Source organism: Cervus canadensis, chromosome 24 (assembly GCF_019320065.1).
Source record: "Cervus canadensis isolate Bull #8, Minnesota chromosome 24, ASM1932006v1, whole genome shotgun sequence".
Taxonomy (NCBI): Eukaryota; Metazoa; Chordata; class Mammalia; order Artiodactyla; family Cervidae; genus Cervus; species Cervus canadensis.
In genome coordinates this window covers 17,493,020-17,504,743 of record NC_057409.1, presented here as the reverse complement: position 1 = coordinate 17,504,743, position 11,724 = coordinate 17,493,020, and the positions used below count along the sequence as shown (strand labels likewise).

At 40.0% G+C, this 11,724-nt stretch overlaps 1 protein-coding gene across 22 annotated transcripts in view; it reads right to left on the bottom strand.

The window, feature by feature from the left end:
- Nucleotides 1-669: 669 nt before the first annotated feature.
- TRIP12 (thyroid hormone receptor interactor 12) overlaps nucleotides 670-11,724 on the bottom strand; it is a 149,523-nt gene continuing 138,468 nt past the window's right edge. For all 22 annotated transcript variants that reach the window (XM_043445094.1, XM_043445092.1, XM_043445099.1 and 19 more), the window contains 5 exons: nucleotides 8,731-8,895; nucleotides 7,597-7,710; nucleotides 6,136-6,230; nucleotides 5,581-5,684; nucleotides 670-4,677 (listed from right to left, as the gene is read on the bottom strand). In XM_043445094.1, coding sequence (XP_043301029.1) covers nucleotides 4,481-4,677; nucleotides 5,581-5,684; nucleotides 6,136-6,230; nucleotides 7,597-7,710; nucleotides 8,731-8,895 — 675 coding nt within the window. In that variant the 3' untranslated portion in view covers nucleotides 670-4,480. The remainder of the gene's footprint in view (nucleotides 4,678-5,580; nucleotides 5,685-6,135; nucleotides 6,231-7,596; nucleotides 7,711-8,730; nucleotides 8,896-11,724) is intronic.

Sequence of the window (11,724 nt, the reverse complement as noted above, 5' to 3'; positions counted from 1 at the left end):
AATAGCAACAAAACTCTCCCTAAACTCAGTCGTCACTCTTAAAAAACAAGGACAGTAAGGACCTATTGTATAGCACATGGAACTCTGTTCAAGTTATGTGGTAGCCTGGATGGGAGGTGGGTTTGGGGGAGAATAGATACATGTGCATGCATGGCTGAATCCCTTCATTGTCCACCTGAGACTACACAAAATTGTTCATCGGCTATACCCCAGTACAAAAAAAAAGAAAAGCAAAGCACGCAAACAAAACCCCCACTTCCTTTGCTTTCCTAAATCAATTTGACGTTTCTTTTTAAATTTCAGTGAAAAAGGCTGATGATCCGGACCTTGGTCAAAGGCAGAGCAGCCAGTCATGAAAGCAAGGAACAGTGACTTCAAGCAGGAGGCTTTAATGTCTGTGCACTGCCACGTACCTCCCACCCCAGGGCCCTGCTTCACCACTGCAGAGTTTTCAGGAGAGGTGCCATCTCTCTCTACCAACAAGCAAGTTCTCTGGTCATCTCCCTGAACACATCTGGCTCCTGTAACTTGCTGTAATCTGTTCCCCAAAAGGCTAAGATTACTGTGCTACTTACCTCACTAGGAAGCTTTCCAAAAGCCACCCACACAAGCATACCCCTTTCTCAGAAGAACCTTCTAGTTGTGCGTAATTTAATAAAACTGACCATGTAGGATAATGCTGTTTATTAAAAATATATTCAGGGAGAAGGAAGTCAGTGCATTTATGCAATTTTACATACACATCTGTATTTTGAGGTTCCATTATTCCAACAGTTCATATAAATCACTGTTTCAGATAAGAGAAAAAAAATGCTTTACACAGGAGATCAGCAATTGGTTATAAGTTTGGTAGTATGAGTAGGCTTGTTGTAAAAATAAAACCACCTCTTCCAATATTAAAGAGTGTCTCCTTGATGCAGAACAAGTCTTTAGAGTTAAGAACTTTGTCTTGCATAAGAATTAACTTGAAGGTCTTGAAAACAGCCAATTCTCCATTTTCTATAAATATAAATGCTATATTTTGTCTGGATTTTTTTTTCTTTTGAGGTAACAAAGGAAGCATTTTCAGTGATTTGTCACTAGGTTATCCCTTACCAGGTATGTCAACTACTGCAACGTCAAACCTACGACCCATACAAAAGCATTTCTCAGAGTTAGAAATACAGAGTACGACATTTTCAAACAATGTTCTCATTACAGTAGGGAAAATAAAGAGGGTCAAAACAACCAAAGCCCAAGATATCTGAATTAAAGGCTTGATCATCTTTGCTGATGAAGAATGAACCTCAGCATCCAGAACCTCTCCCAGGAGGATTTGGTTTCTGAATGCAGTTAGGTCTTTCCCCAGCAAGCCTCCTTTTTCATCACATTTTTTTTCCCCCGTGGAATATCAGCAACATTCCCATTTCCTGTCTACTCACTGACAGGAATCGGGAGCACAGTCTCAACACCTGTTGGACTAAGAGGAAGACACGCTCAGTTTGCTGGCAATAATCCTTACTGTGGAAAAAGCAAGAGCTGAATCTCACGTCTTAGATGCAGAAGTTGGGGCTGTCGCTCAACCCTAACGGCCTTTATGCACAGGATGCCCCAGAGGAGGACAGGAAGTGACGTCGGCCAGCCAGCTATACCTCTCCTTTCCATGTTATGTACCAAACTCACAAGTACAGCCAAACGTGGGACACAAGGACTTTAGGGTACTACCTTCTTCAGAGAATGCTAAGTTGAAGGGCAGTTCATCACCGCCAACTCAGGGAAGCAGAGCTGAAACGGGAAGAGCAGAAAGTGTCCCGTGGACTGTGTAGAAGGACTTGGCTGGGTTTAGCTAAGGCATCTAGAATTCTCTCCACGTCTGTTCCTAATGAGACTACTGGACACTCACAATTCACTTTAGGGGAGTGGAGTTGGGGGGGAGAGGCTGGGAGGAGGGGAATACATTTCACTAACTCTTCCTTCTTAAATAGTTAAAAACATTTTCATCTACGAAGTAGAGCAAATCGGTCACCGTCTGAATGTCAACCCCACAGTTGGTATCAGCTATGACTAACATCTGACTGACTCCACCTCAGAGAGACCTAAAAAGGACAACAAGGTCTTAGTCACTATCCAACTGTCTACATGTGTAAAGCCTCCTTAGAGAGCAGTGAGTGGTGACAGGGTTACTCAGCAAATAAATTTAAGGCATAACTGGAGTAACAGCAAATGAAGGATATTTTTCCCTATGATGCAGTATTAAGGCCTCTGTCCTAGGCAGATTGCTTGAAAATGGGAAGGGTCTTCCTGCTCCTAATTAACCAAGGACCAACTCCCCCACCACCTCCAAATTAAGGAGTTAAGCTGGACTGAGAGCTTTTAAACAGGTTAACCACTGACTTTGAAACAATCAAGCTCCAGAGTGTGATTCAAAAACCAACTAATGTACTCATTAGATGCTGACATCAATGAGGCCAAATCTGCCAGGGCCATGAAATGACTGAAATGGTAAATACAGATATCCAAATAGGAAACATTGTTTATACATATGTGGGAATTTTAACAACAGAATCCTTTAAAAAAAAAAAAAGAGGAACAAAAACATTATGTTCAGGCAAAAACCTTTTGTGCTTAAAGTCTGTAAAAAGGTTTCAGAACAGTTTAAAAACAAATCAGTTCATTCATTAAAACTAGTTTCACTTGATTAAACTGCACAGGTCCTATGGTGTTGATCTAGAACTGCAGAGACACAGCCCCCTCAAGGTGATGCCAAGGTGAAGCCCTTTGCTCGCTAGAGCCTCTGCAAGGACCCAGGAGGTGCCTCAGTTTGCACTCACTGCTCCATCCCACCTAACACCTAACTCACCCAACCAGGGTCACTGCCCAGGTTCATTAAGAAGATGCTCGTATAAGGCCATTTGAGTGTAAAACGACAAAGTAATCTAAATAAAACAAGCCACTGAATTTCTCTAAGGTGGTGGAATAGGGAACAAAGGAGCTTCTACATCAATGAAGTAAGACTTTAGAACAAACAAAATTGATTTCTCAAAGTCCAATAAAAAAAAAAAAGATCAGTTCATCACTTTTTCACAAAGATGAACTATGGAAATTCTCTCAAATTTTATGCAACTGGCTTAATTTTGAACCGTAGGAAGGAAGGAAGGAATCTCCTCCCATTCTCCTTCCAGTTATGTTCTTCAAGTTGCTATTCTCAATTCTTTGAATAGCGCAAACAGCCATGATGCAAATCATAGAGCTGTGATGATCTGCTTGCGTTGAGATGCATCTACACAATTGAGTTATGCATACAGCACGGAATATAAACAAAAAGGTGAAGCAAACTTTATTTTCAGGTAAAAACAGGAACCTAATGAATTATTGCAGATTTGAGAAATCAGCACAGAAAACTGGACAGCATTGCTCACAGGTGGAGACAAAGGCCGGGCTGCTTGTCCCAAGTGAGCGCTAGGAAGAGGGGAAGAGGAGACTGGAGGAACAAAAGACGGTGGGGGAAAAACTTAAAAACAAGAACAAGGGGAAAAGGAAAAAAATTGTTTTTCTACTCCAACAGGGAATGTAAACTGCTAATTTTGCTTAAAACCGTATATATCAATTCAAAATGCTCTGACCATAGAATAATAAACACTGGCCAGCCCAAGTTGCAGAACTTTTTAACTGACACAAAAGAAACAAACGAGCTCTCCCTGCCTCCACTACGGAGGTGGTGGTTGCGGGAATCACATGTAGTAAACAGTCCTAGTGTGTCCCTCGTGTAAGGCCAGTGATACCCCACGGCTCTGGTACATCTAAGCTCTTGGAAAAAGCTACCTAGTTATAAGGGCTGAATTATACTGACAATATACTTCAATTCCATGAATTTTAAATTATATCTTAATTTGAGAACATGGAACAACAAAAGCCCATGGCGGACGAAGATGTACCAACTGTGGATTTTGTACACAAAAAACCTGTGTGAGTAGCACAGACAGTACAAGGGTCGGGTGGGGAAACTCGAGAGAGGGTGGGAGGGTGCGGAGCAGAAAGCACAGAGCTCACTTACTAAACTGTTTTTCTCAAACACACGTGAGCTTGAATTTCTGTACAAGAGTTGTCTTTGGAGGAAGCAAAACTACAGACTTAGCTAGATGGATACACACAGCCCAGAATTAAACTGCACAGCGACATTTATTGTTTCAGCCTGGAAAAACATCCCTTTTTAAATTTCACACAGCAAAGCAAGTTAAAAACTTCACTCGTCAAATAAATGATAATTTAAACAAGAACTTGCTAAAGAAACCTCATCACAACAACGTTTTAGGGCCTGATCACTTTAAGTCCATGGGGCCATTAATGAAGAGGAACCAAGTGTCTCTTTTATATTCTGCAAGCCATTTTCCTACAACGAGAAGGCGTAACATGTTTCCTTGACTCAGGTGACACATTTAGAAAAGAAATCATGATTTCTGTCTTTTGCTGTAACAGGCAGACACCGCGCTTCCTGATGTGATCAGGAAAGATGGAACGACTGCTGCCCTTCTCTCGCGGCCATCAACAGCTTTTCCCGCATTATCTCGAGGCTTGAATAGTCCGGCAACTTAAGATAGTTCACACAGGTCATGACAGAGGGTAGGAAGTCATCTGGGTTCTCTGTTGATTCGAAGGTCTTCCGGACAATGGTCAAAGGTGGATTCAAGCTCCGGAAGCCTGATGAAGAGGGAAGGAAGAAGGACAAAGGAACGTGGTAAGTTTACGGGACGCCCATCAGAAAGCACAGGGAAAACTCGTGTCTCAACCATGAGAATCGGTCTGGAATCACAAGCAGTACCCTTTCTTATCTACTTCCGTCAGAAAACGTCCAACACTGCTCTGCTGCACAAAATGACCACACAAGAAGGCACTTTTTCCTCTTGGGTAATGAACTCTACCCACTCAAGATACGCTGAGGGGAAGGACTCTGGTGCCTGCTTTATTCACCATTCAGTCACTATGACACGGCGGCAAACACTGCTTTATGCTTTCCTTGTGTTTTTTAAAGAGTGCCAATTCAACCCATATTAGGATTCATCTCTGAAAAAAACAGACTTTAGAACCACTTCTCATCTAAGGGTTTATAACATGTACAAATGCCTGAGAATCTGAGTACAGGCAAGCAGTACTACATGCACATGAGCAATCCTACTTCAGTGTAAGAGTCTCTATGAACTGCCTTGCCAGTGATCTCTCTTGTCTCCTAGCACCCTGAAAACTTAACAGTGCAATATTATATAACTAGAAAGAAGAAGAAAGTGTTAGTTGCTCAGTTATGTCTGACTCTTTGCAACCCCATGGACTGTAGCCCGCCAGATTCCTCTGTCATGGAATTCTCCAGGCAAGAATACTGGAATGAGTTGCCATTCCCTTACCCAGGGGATCTTCCCAACCCAGGGACTGAGCCCAGGTCTCCCACATTGCAGGCAGATTCTTTACCATTTGAGCCACCAGGGAACTAAGAGGCATTTGTAAGTCAAAAAATATCCTGCTGTTGGCACTTAAGTTTTGCATGCACACACACTCTCTCTCTCACCATCCCCCTCCACACAGCTACAATAAATCAATAGTTGTACCCACCTCCAACAGGCAATCGTGGGCTACCTGTCACAAACTGGAGAAATAACCTCTGCTGTTCATTATCAAAACTACTGAGAATCTCAAACAAGAACTTCACAGCCCGACTACAACAGAAATAAATACATCAAAGTTATCTCATCATATTAAAATACATTTCTGACTTACAATGAGCTAGAGACTGTTAAATGTAAATATGACTATATATGAATTCACTTTATAAATGCACACAGATTTGTTCTGTTGTTACAGCTGGAATTCAAATGGAATGGCTACTCTGGTGATAAATGAGACTTGTCTGGGACTATACAGGTACTTCCCCTCTACTGTACACAAAATGGTTAATGGGGTGACCTTGGGATCCCCTTCTTTGCCTATTCTGCCCATTTTCACAGAAAACACTTGGGGCAAAAAAGCCCCCAAACCCCTTTCGGTCCTCAAGTCCCAGTCTTGAGAGAAAAGAAGCCAAAATATTGGAAAGCCTCCTTTAGTAGGTTAACAAATTTTAAAACCTAGACCTATATGTGTATTTGAAACCTGGCAGAGCCCAGGCCTTACCTGTCATGAGTGTAACCGTGATCTGGCCTGCAGCATTCCATCAGTGTCTTTGCATCCCAAGTGTCTGCTTTACTACCACACAGAAGCTGATCCAGCTGTGTGTTTAAACAAGGGCAACAGATTACTAAGGACATAACTGAGCCAAGTGGCACACGTTTTCGGTTTTGTGGTGAGCTGATATGAAGTCCACAAGCTTCTGCTTGGTGCTCTTTATACAAAGTGCTCTTCCACTATTAATCACAGATTCACTCTCCTCTGTAGCTGACAGTAACCGGTGCCCTGACCATCTGCAGGGACTAGGTTCCAGAGAAACCTTTAATCTGAATCAAAACCTACCTAATTCTTCTCATTTCTTTAGAGGCTTTAACTTCATAATCTACCTCTGACCAGAGAGATCTTATAAATTCTGACTTTTACAAACACAAGGGCACACAATAACAGAAGCTAACAGAGAGAATATTGAGCAGGAGATGTGGGAGAACAAAGCTGAACCAATAGCAAACAGGGAGGTTTTCCCGCTTTGCAAAGGCACTTCTATGCCAGACGGTTGTCTAGGACTAAGACAGTCATTACAGGACAGATATTGGAAAGAAAGAAATGCTCATGTCCTTAGAATAAAAATCTAAGATCAGCATCGTTAAACCATCTCTCACCTGGTTGACTGCCCATTTGCGGGATGACTTGTCTACTTTGAGAAAATCCATTCGGCACATGTGAAATTTGGTATCTACTACACTGTCAGGCACTTTATGTATCTTGTTCAGTGAGACAGAGTTTACCTCAATTTTATGAATGAGCCAGTCAGCTTATATACGAAAGCCTGGATAAGGTCACACAGCTAAGCAGTGAGGTTGCTGTTTAGTTACTAAGCCACATCTGACTCTCTGCGACCCCACGGACTGTAGGCTGCAGGCTCCCCCGTTCATGGGACTTCCTAGGCAAGAACACTGGAGTGGGCTGCCATTTCCTTCCCCAGGGGATCCTCCTGACTCAGGGTTGAACCTGCATCTCCTGCACTGGCAGGCAAATTCTTTATTGCTGAGCCACCTGGGAAGCCCCAGGCAGTGGGGACCAGGATCCAATTCCAAAAGCAACCCTTGCTGATTTCATTTCCAGGTGACACTTAGTGCCTAAAAGTGCCAGGTACACACGTTTTCAAATTAGTAGCAAATCAAAATGGACACAAAAATAATTGAGAGTAAAATGCTAAGTCATTCAAAGATTTGCAGATTCAGCCAGAAAATATATTATTAAAAAATACTCACATCATATTGAATATTCATTCTCACTTAGGAAATGATCTTATTTTTCCCAAACTACCCTCTTAACGCCCAACCCTCCACAATTTTATTTGCTCATAACAATAGGGTATCTGACTAAAAAGCACAGAGATACCTCACTAAGATTAATTACAGGTATGGAACTAGAGATGACCATTTCTTCTGCACACAAGCTACTCACTTCTTCTGGGTAGAAGTACTGGAGATGACTGAGTGGGAAGACCGATTCAAATCCATCTCTAAATGAATCAAATTGCCTGGAAACACCTTCGTTTAGTGCCCAAAATATAACCAGCTGCAAAAAAAAAAAATAAAATAAAATAAAAAATTCTTTAAAAATCTGTGACCAGAGTCCAAGTTTCTTTCCTATTTAATATTTGGCAAAGTAGAGTGATATATCCTTCCTGATCACTTAAAAAAAAAAATTCCAAGATCTTTAGAATATGTTGCAGAAAACTGTGTAAGTAACAGATAGGTCAGGTTAACTTCTGATTCAGGGTCTGGCCATTATGAATACGTAAAAAATGCCACATGCATTTACATTTAGTGTGTTTTAAAAATTTATTTACATAACATCCCTGTGAGTTACAAATTACCTTACCAAATGAAAACCACATGAAACTTCCCAAGAGGATGAAATGTTATTGAGAATTAAAGATAATGTTTCAAGAGTCACAATTACCATCTGTTGGAAAAGTCTGGTCTCAGAGCTGTAGGTGGCTTTTTGTCTAGAACCCAATGCTCTTTCCATTCAAAGTCAGGAATAAAACAAAAGAAACTTTTCCAAAAGTAGTGATGATAAAGACATATAGATTGCAATCTAAAATATAATTTGGATCAGTACGAAATTGTTTTTCCTTAATAAATAGGTCAAGGATGGTGAGAGGGCAAACAAACATAAACGTCTGTACACAGGTATGGAGAGCATCAAAGGCAATGAGGTCAAGTGAAGTGGCTTGAGAGAAAAGCAGAAATGCAGTTTAGAGACAACACAAGGGATGTTCCTTTTCACTGATTTTTTTCTTAAACTAAGAAAATATGTTGTTATTAGATGGCATTCAAGCTTAAAGGCAGAGTTCACAGCTATACATGAGGCATACTGTGAAATATCTGACAATGTCTCAAGTGCAAACAGAAGTTAAGGCATGAGAAAAGGGACTTCATATAGTCACCCAGGGCGGTGACGGTCTCAAACCAGTCTGTGCAGCAGCTCCCAGCCACGGATCGCATATCCCACCCCCTCCCTCATAGCAGTCGGCCCCACCCCACGTGACCACCAATGGCCTTCTCTCCAGGGGATGTGGCCAGTACGCACTCTTAAATACTCCTCCAAATTGTGGATGGTGACCGGTATATCCTTTCCTCCTTTCTTTAGTTCAATGTTAGGAAACCCTGGCAGAGTGAAATCCAATCCCAGATCCTCCACGGAGCAGCCATTCATAGTCAGGGTTTCTAATGCATACTGGAGACTCTCTTTGGTCTAAAAAAAGGGGGGAAGGGTGTTTGTCACAAATAAAAAGAAAGGCTAATAAACTGTATGAGTTTCTTTAGCTCTGAGCCTGTTCTTTCTTTGTTATAATCTACACAAAGTCACTGAGATCATATAGGAAATAATCATAAACACTTCAAAATCCAACTATTTTTACGTGAGAAAACAAGACTGAGTGTTCCTTCAAAATGAGATGTTTGCTACTCAATTTGACCATACTCAAACACATTTCACAGGCCATAATAGATGGCATCACAGACTCAATGGACATGAGTTTGAGTAAACTCCGGAAGTTGGCAATGGACAGGGAGGCCTGGCGTGTTGCAGCCCATGGGGTTGCAAAGAGTTGGATACAACTGAGCAACTGAATTGAACTGAACTGAATAGTCTGCATAATGATTGATTTAAGAGTGCAGGCTCTAAAGCCAGACAAACTTCACAAATTTTCAGCTAAACTTAATGAATCCAAGGGAAAAAAAAAGGTCATTCAGTTGTATTCGATTTTCTGGGACCCCATGCACTGTTGCCCTCCAGGCTCCTCTGTAGTGCTAATTCCAATATATGTACGTAGCAAATACTAAGTAATACAACACAGTTAGGAAATTGTAAATACAAATAATGTACTTTCTAGTAAAAGTAGTTAACTTGTTTTCTCCGCAAGCTCAAGTCTAAAGAACACCCAGAGATCCTTCATTCAATTACTGCAGGCCCAGCACTAACAACTCTGTATTCACACAGCAAGATGACGATGAAAAACGGTTTCAACGAATTCCTAAAAAAAGTCAAGTCCCACTTTGAAGACAAATGCATGTTAATAGCAGTTTGTATTACTCACTTTTACAAAATGCTTAAGATTTTGAAGCCCTTACATAAAATATTATTTCTGAATCAAAGACCAACACACACAACTGCAAATTCTCTTTGAAAAGAAGGTGTCAGGAGAAAGAAAAAGAAGTTACAGGAGAAAGAAGGTGAATGACTTTCTGATTTAAAGATGCCCCTGGGTATGAAATTCCTAGAGGTTAGACAGTCAAGATGCAGAAAAGTAATCACTTATACAACAACAACAACAAAAACTGGGAAGTTCTAGTTAATACTTTTTAAAAGAGGAAACTGAAAGCCGCTTAGGATTCCAGATAATCAAAACATAGCATTGGGGTGGGGCAGAGTTATTTAACATTAAGGTAAAACACTTTGTTCAGAATTTTTGCTTCTCTGCAAAAACACATGTTTACATCTTTCTCAGTTTGGGTACATCATTTCATGACACACACAAGAAAGGTTTTCCATTTTTCATTTGAAATGCCTGTCAGCAAAAGGACTTAATAAAAACTCTCCCACTGGAAAGCTCTAAACAATGCTATTATTGATAGGAATCTAGAATATACAGTATGTCCTTGAGATGTTTAAAAGGGATTAGCCATTTTACATATTACATATTAAATTAAGAGCTACGCTTTAGCCAATTTTTCATGTATTTTTCAAGAATTTAAATTACCAAGTGGAAGCTCAGCTTGGACACCTTGTTCCATCTGTATGCTTTATAAATAACGAAGTAAGACATTTGAGAATACCACCAGTCTTCAAGTTCTGGTTGAAGTTTTCTGGAATGTGGTTCTTGTGCTACACATCTTACACTTTTAAATTGATAACATCAGATAATAAACATTAGAAGAACAAATTTCAAAAGATTTGAGGAAGAGAATGCAGCAGACTACACAGGAGACAAGGATACATAAGAGAGCTTGTAAAAGCTCTAAGACCGTGGCCTCCAGAGCAGAGAGCCTGGGTTTGAAGTCCAGCTCTCAGGTATTTCAGCTAAGTGACCTTGGGTAGGCAACTCAAACTATCTGCCTCGGGTTTCTCATGTGTAAATGTGTAAAGTAGGGATAACAAAAACATGTGTATCTCACAATGGATTAAATGAATTAATACATGTAAGGCTCTTGGAAGAGGGTCATGAATTGTACTTTATTGGTGGGGGGAGAGGTTTGAGGAGGGGTGGTTTGTGGTGGTACAGCATTATTTACCTAAGAGATGATCTTAAATAAGATTATAGTAGTTTAAATTTTACAAGGTTGGTAAGCATAAACCTAACTGGTTTTAAAAATCCTAAGACAACAGATCTTACATGGAAAAGATGGATCTGGCTTCTTTAAAAACCAATTTCTCTTAATAAATGTTTACCAAAAAATTACCATTAATAATTATCAATAAATATGGGAGATAAAATTCTTACAAATCATCTTCTTTCTTGACAAAAAGGTACTCTAAAAGCCCCATCTCCAATAAGCTCCTATCTTATTGAGAGACATAACCTTTTACCTAGCTATAGAATCTTAATTCTTTATTCTTATTTTATGCAGTTTACAAAATATACGAGTTGATTTATCACTGGTCCATGTTACTTGCCCCAATATAAAGACATCTGACTCTATCCCGCTTCTCAAAAAATAAAATTCTGTCTTCTTCCAATGTCAGATACAGAACCTTATTACTCTCAGACTGAATCAAATTATTTTGTTAATATATGAAAAATATACATTAATGATATAAAGATCAAGATTATTCATGAGATCTAACAGAGAAATCTCAACAGATGTTACCAAGAAATAGTGACACCACCATGACCTTTAAAAATACCTTCCTGAGATTTCTCTAGAAACAAATAGGTTGTTCCTAAATTAAGCCATCTTTCCAGAAAATCAATCTGTTGCCCTAAGAATAGCTTTATTGATTCAAATGCTTACTGAAAAAATTCAATATGACAGAGTATCTGCCCGGATACATAACATCCACCTAAAATGTAATAAAACAAGC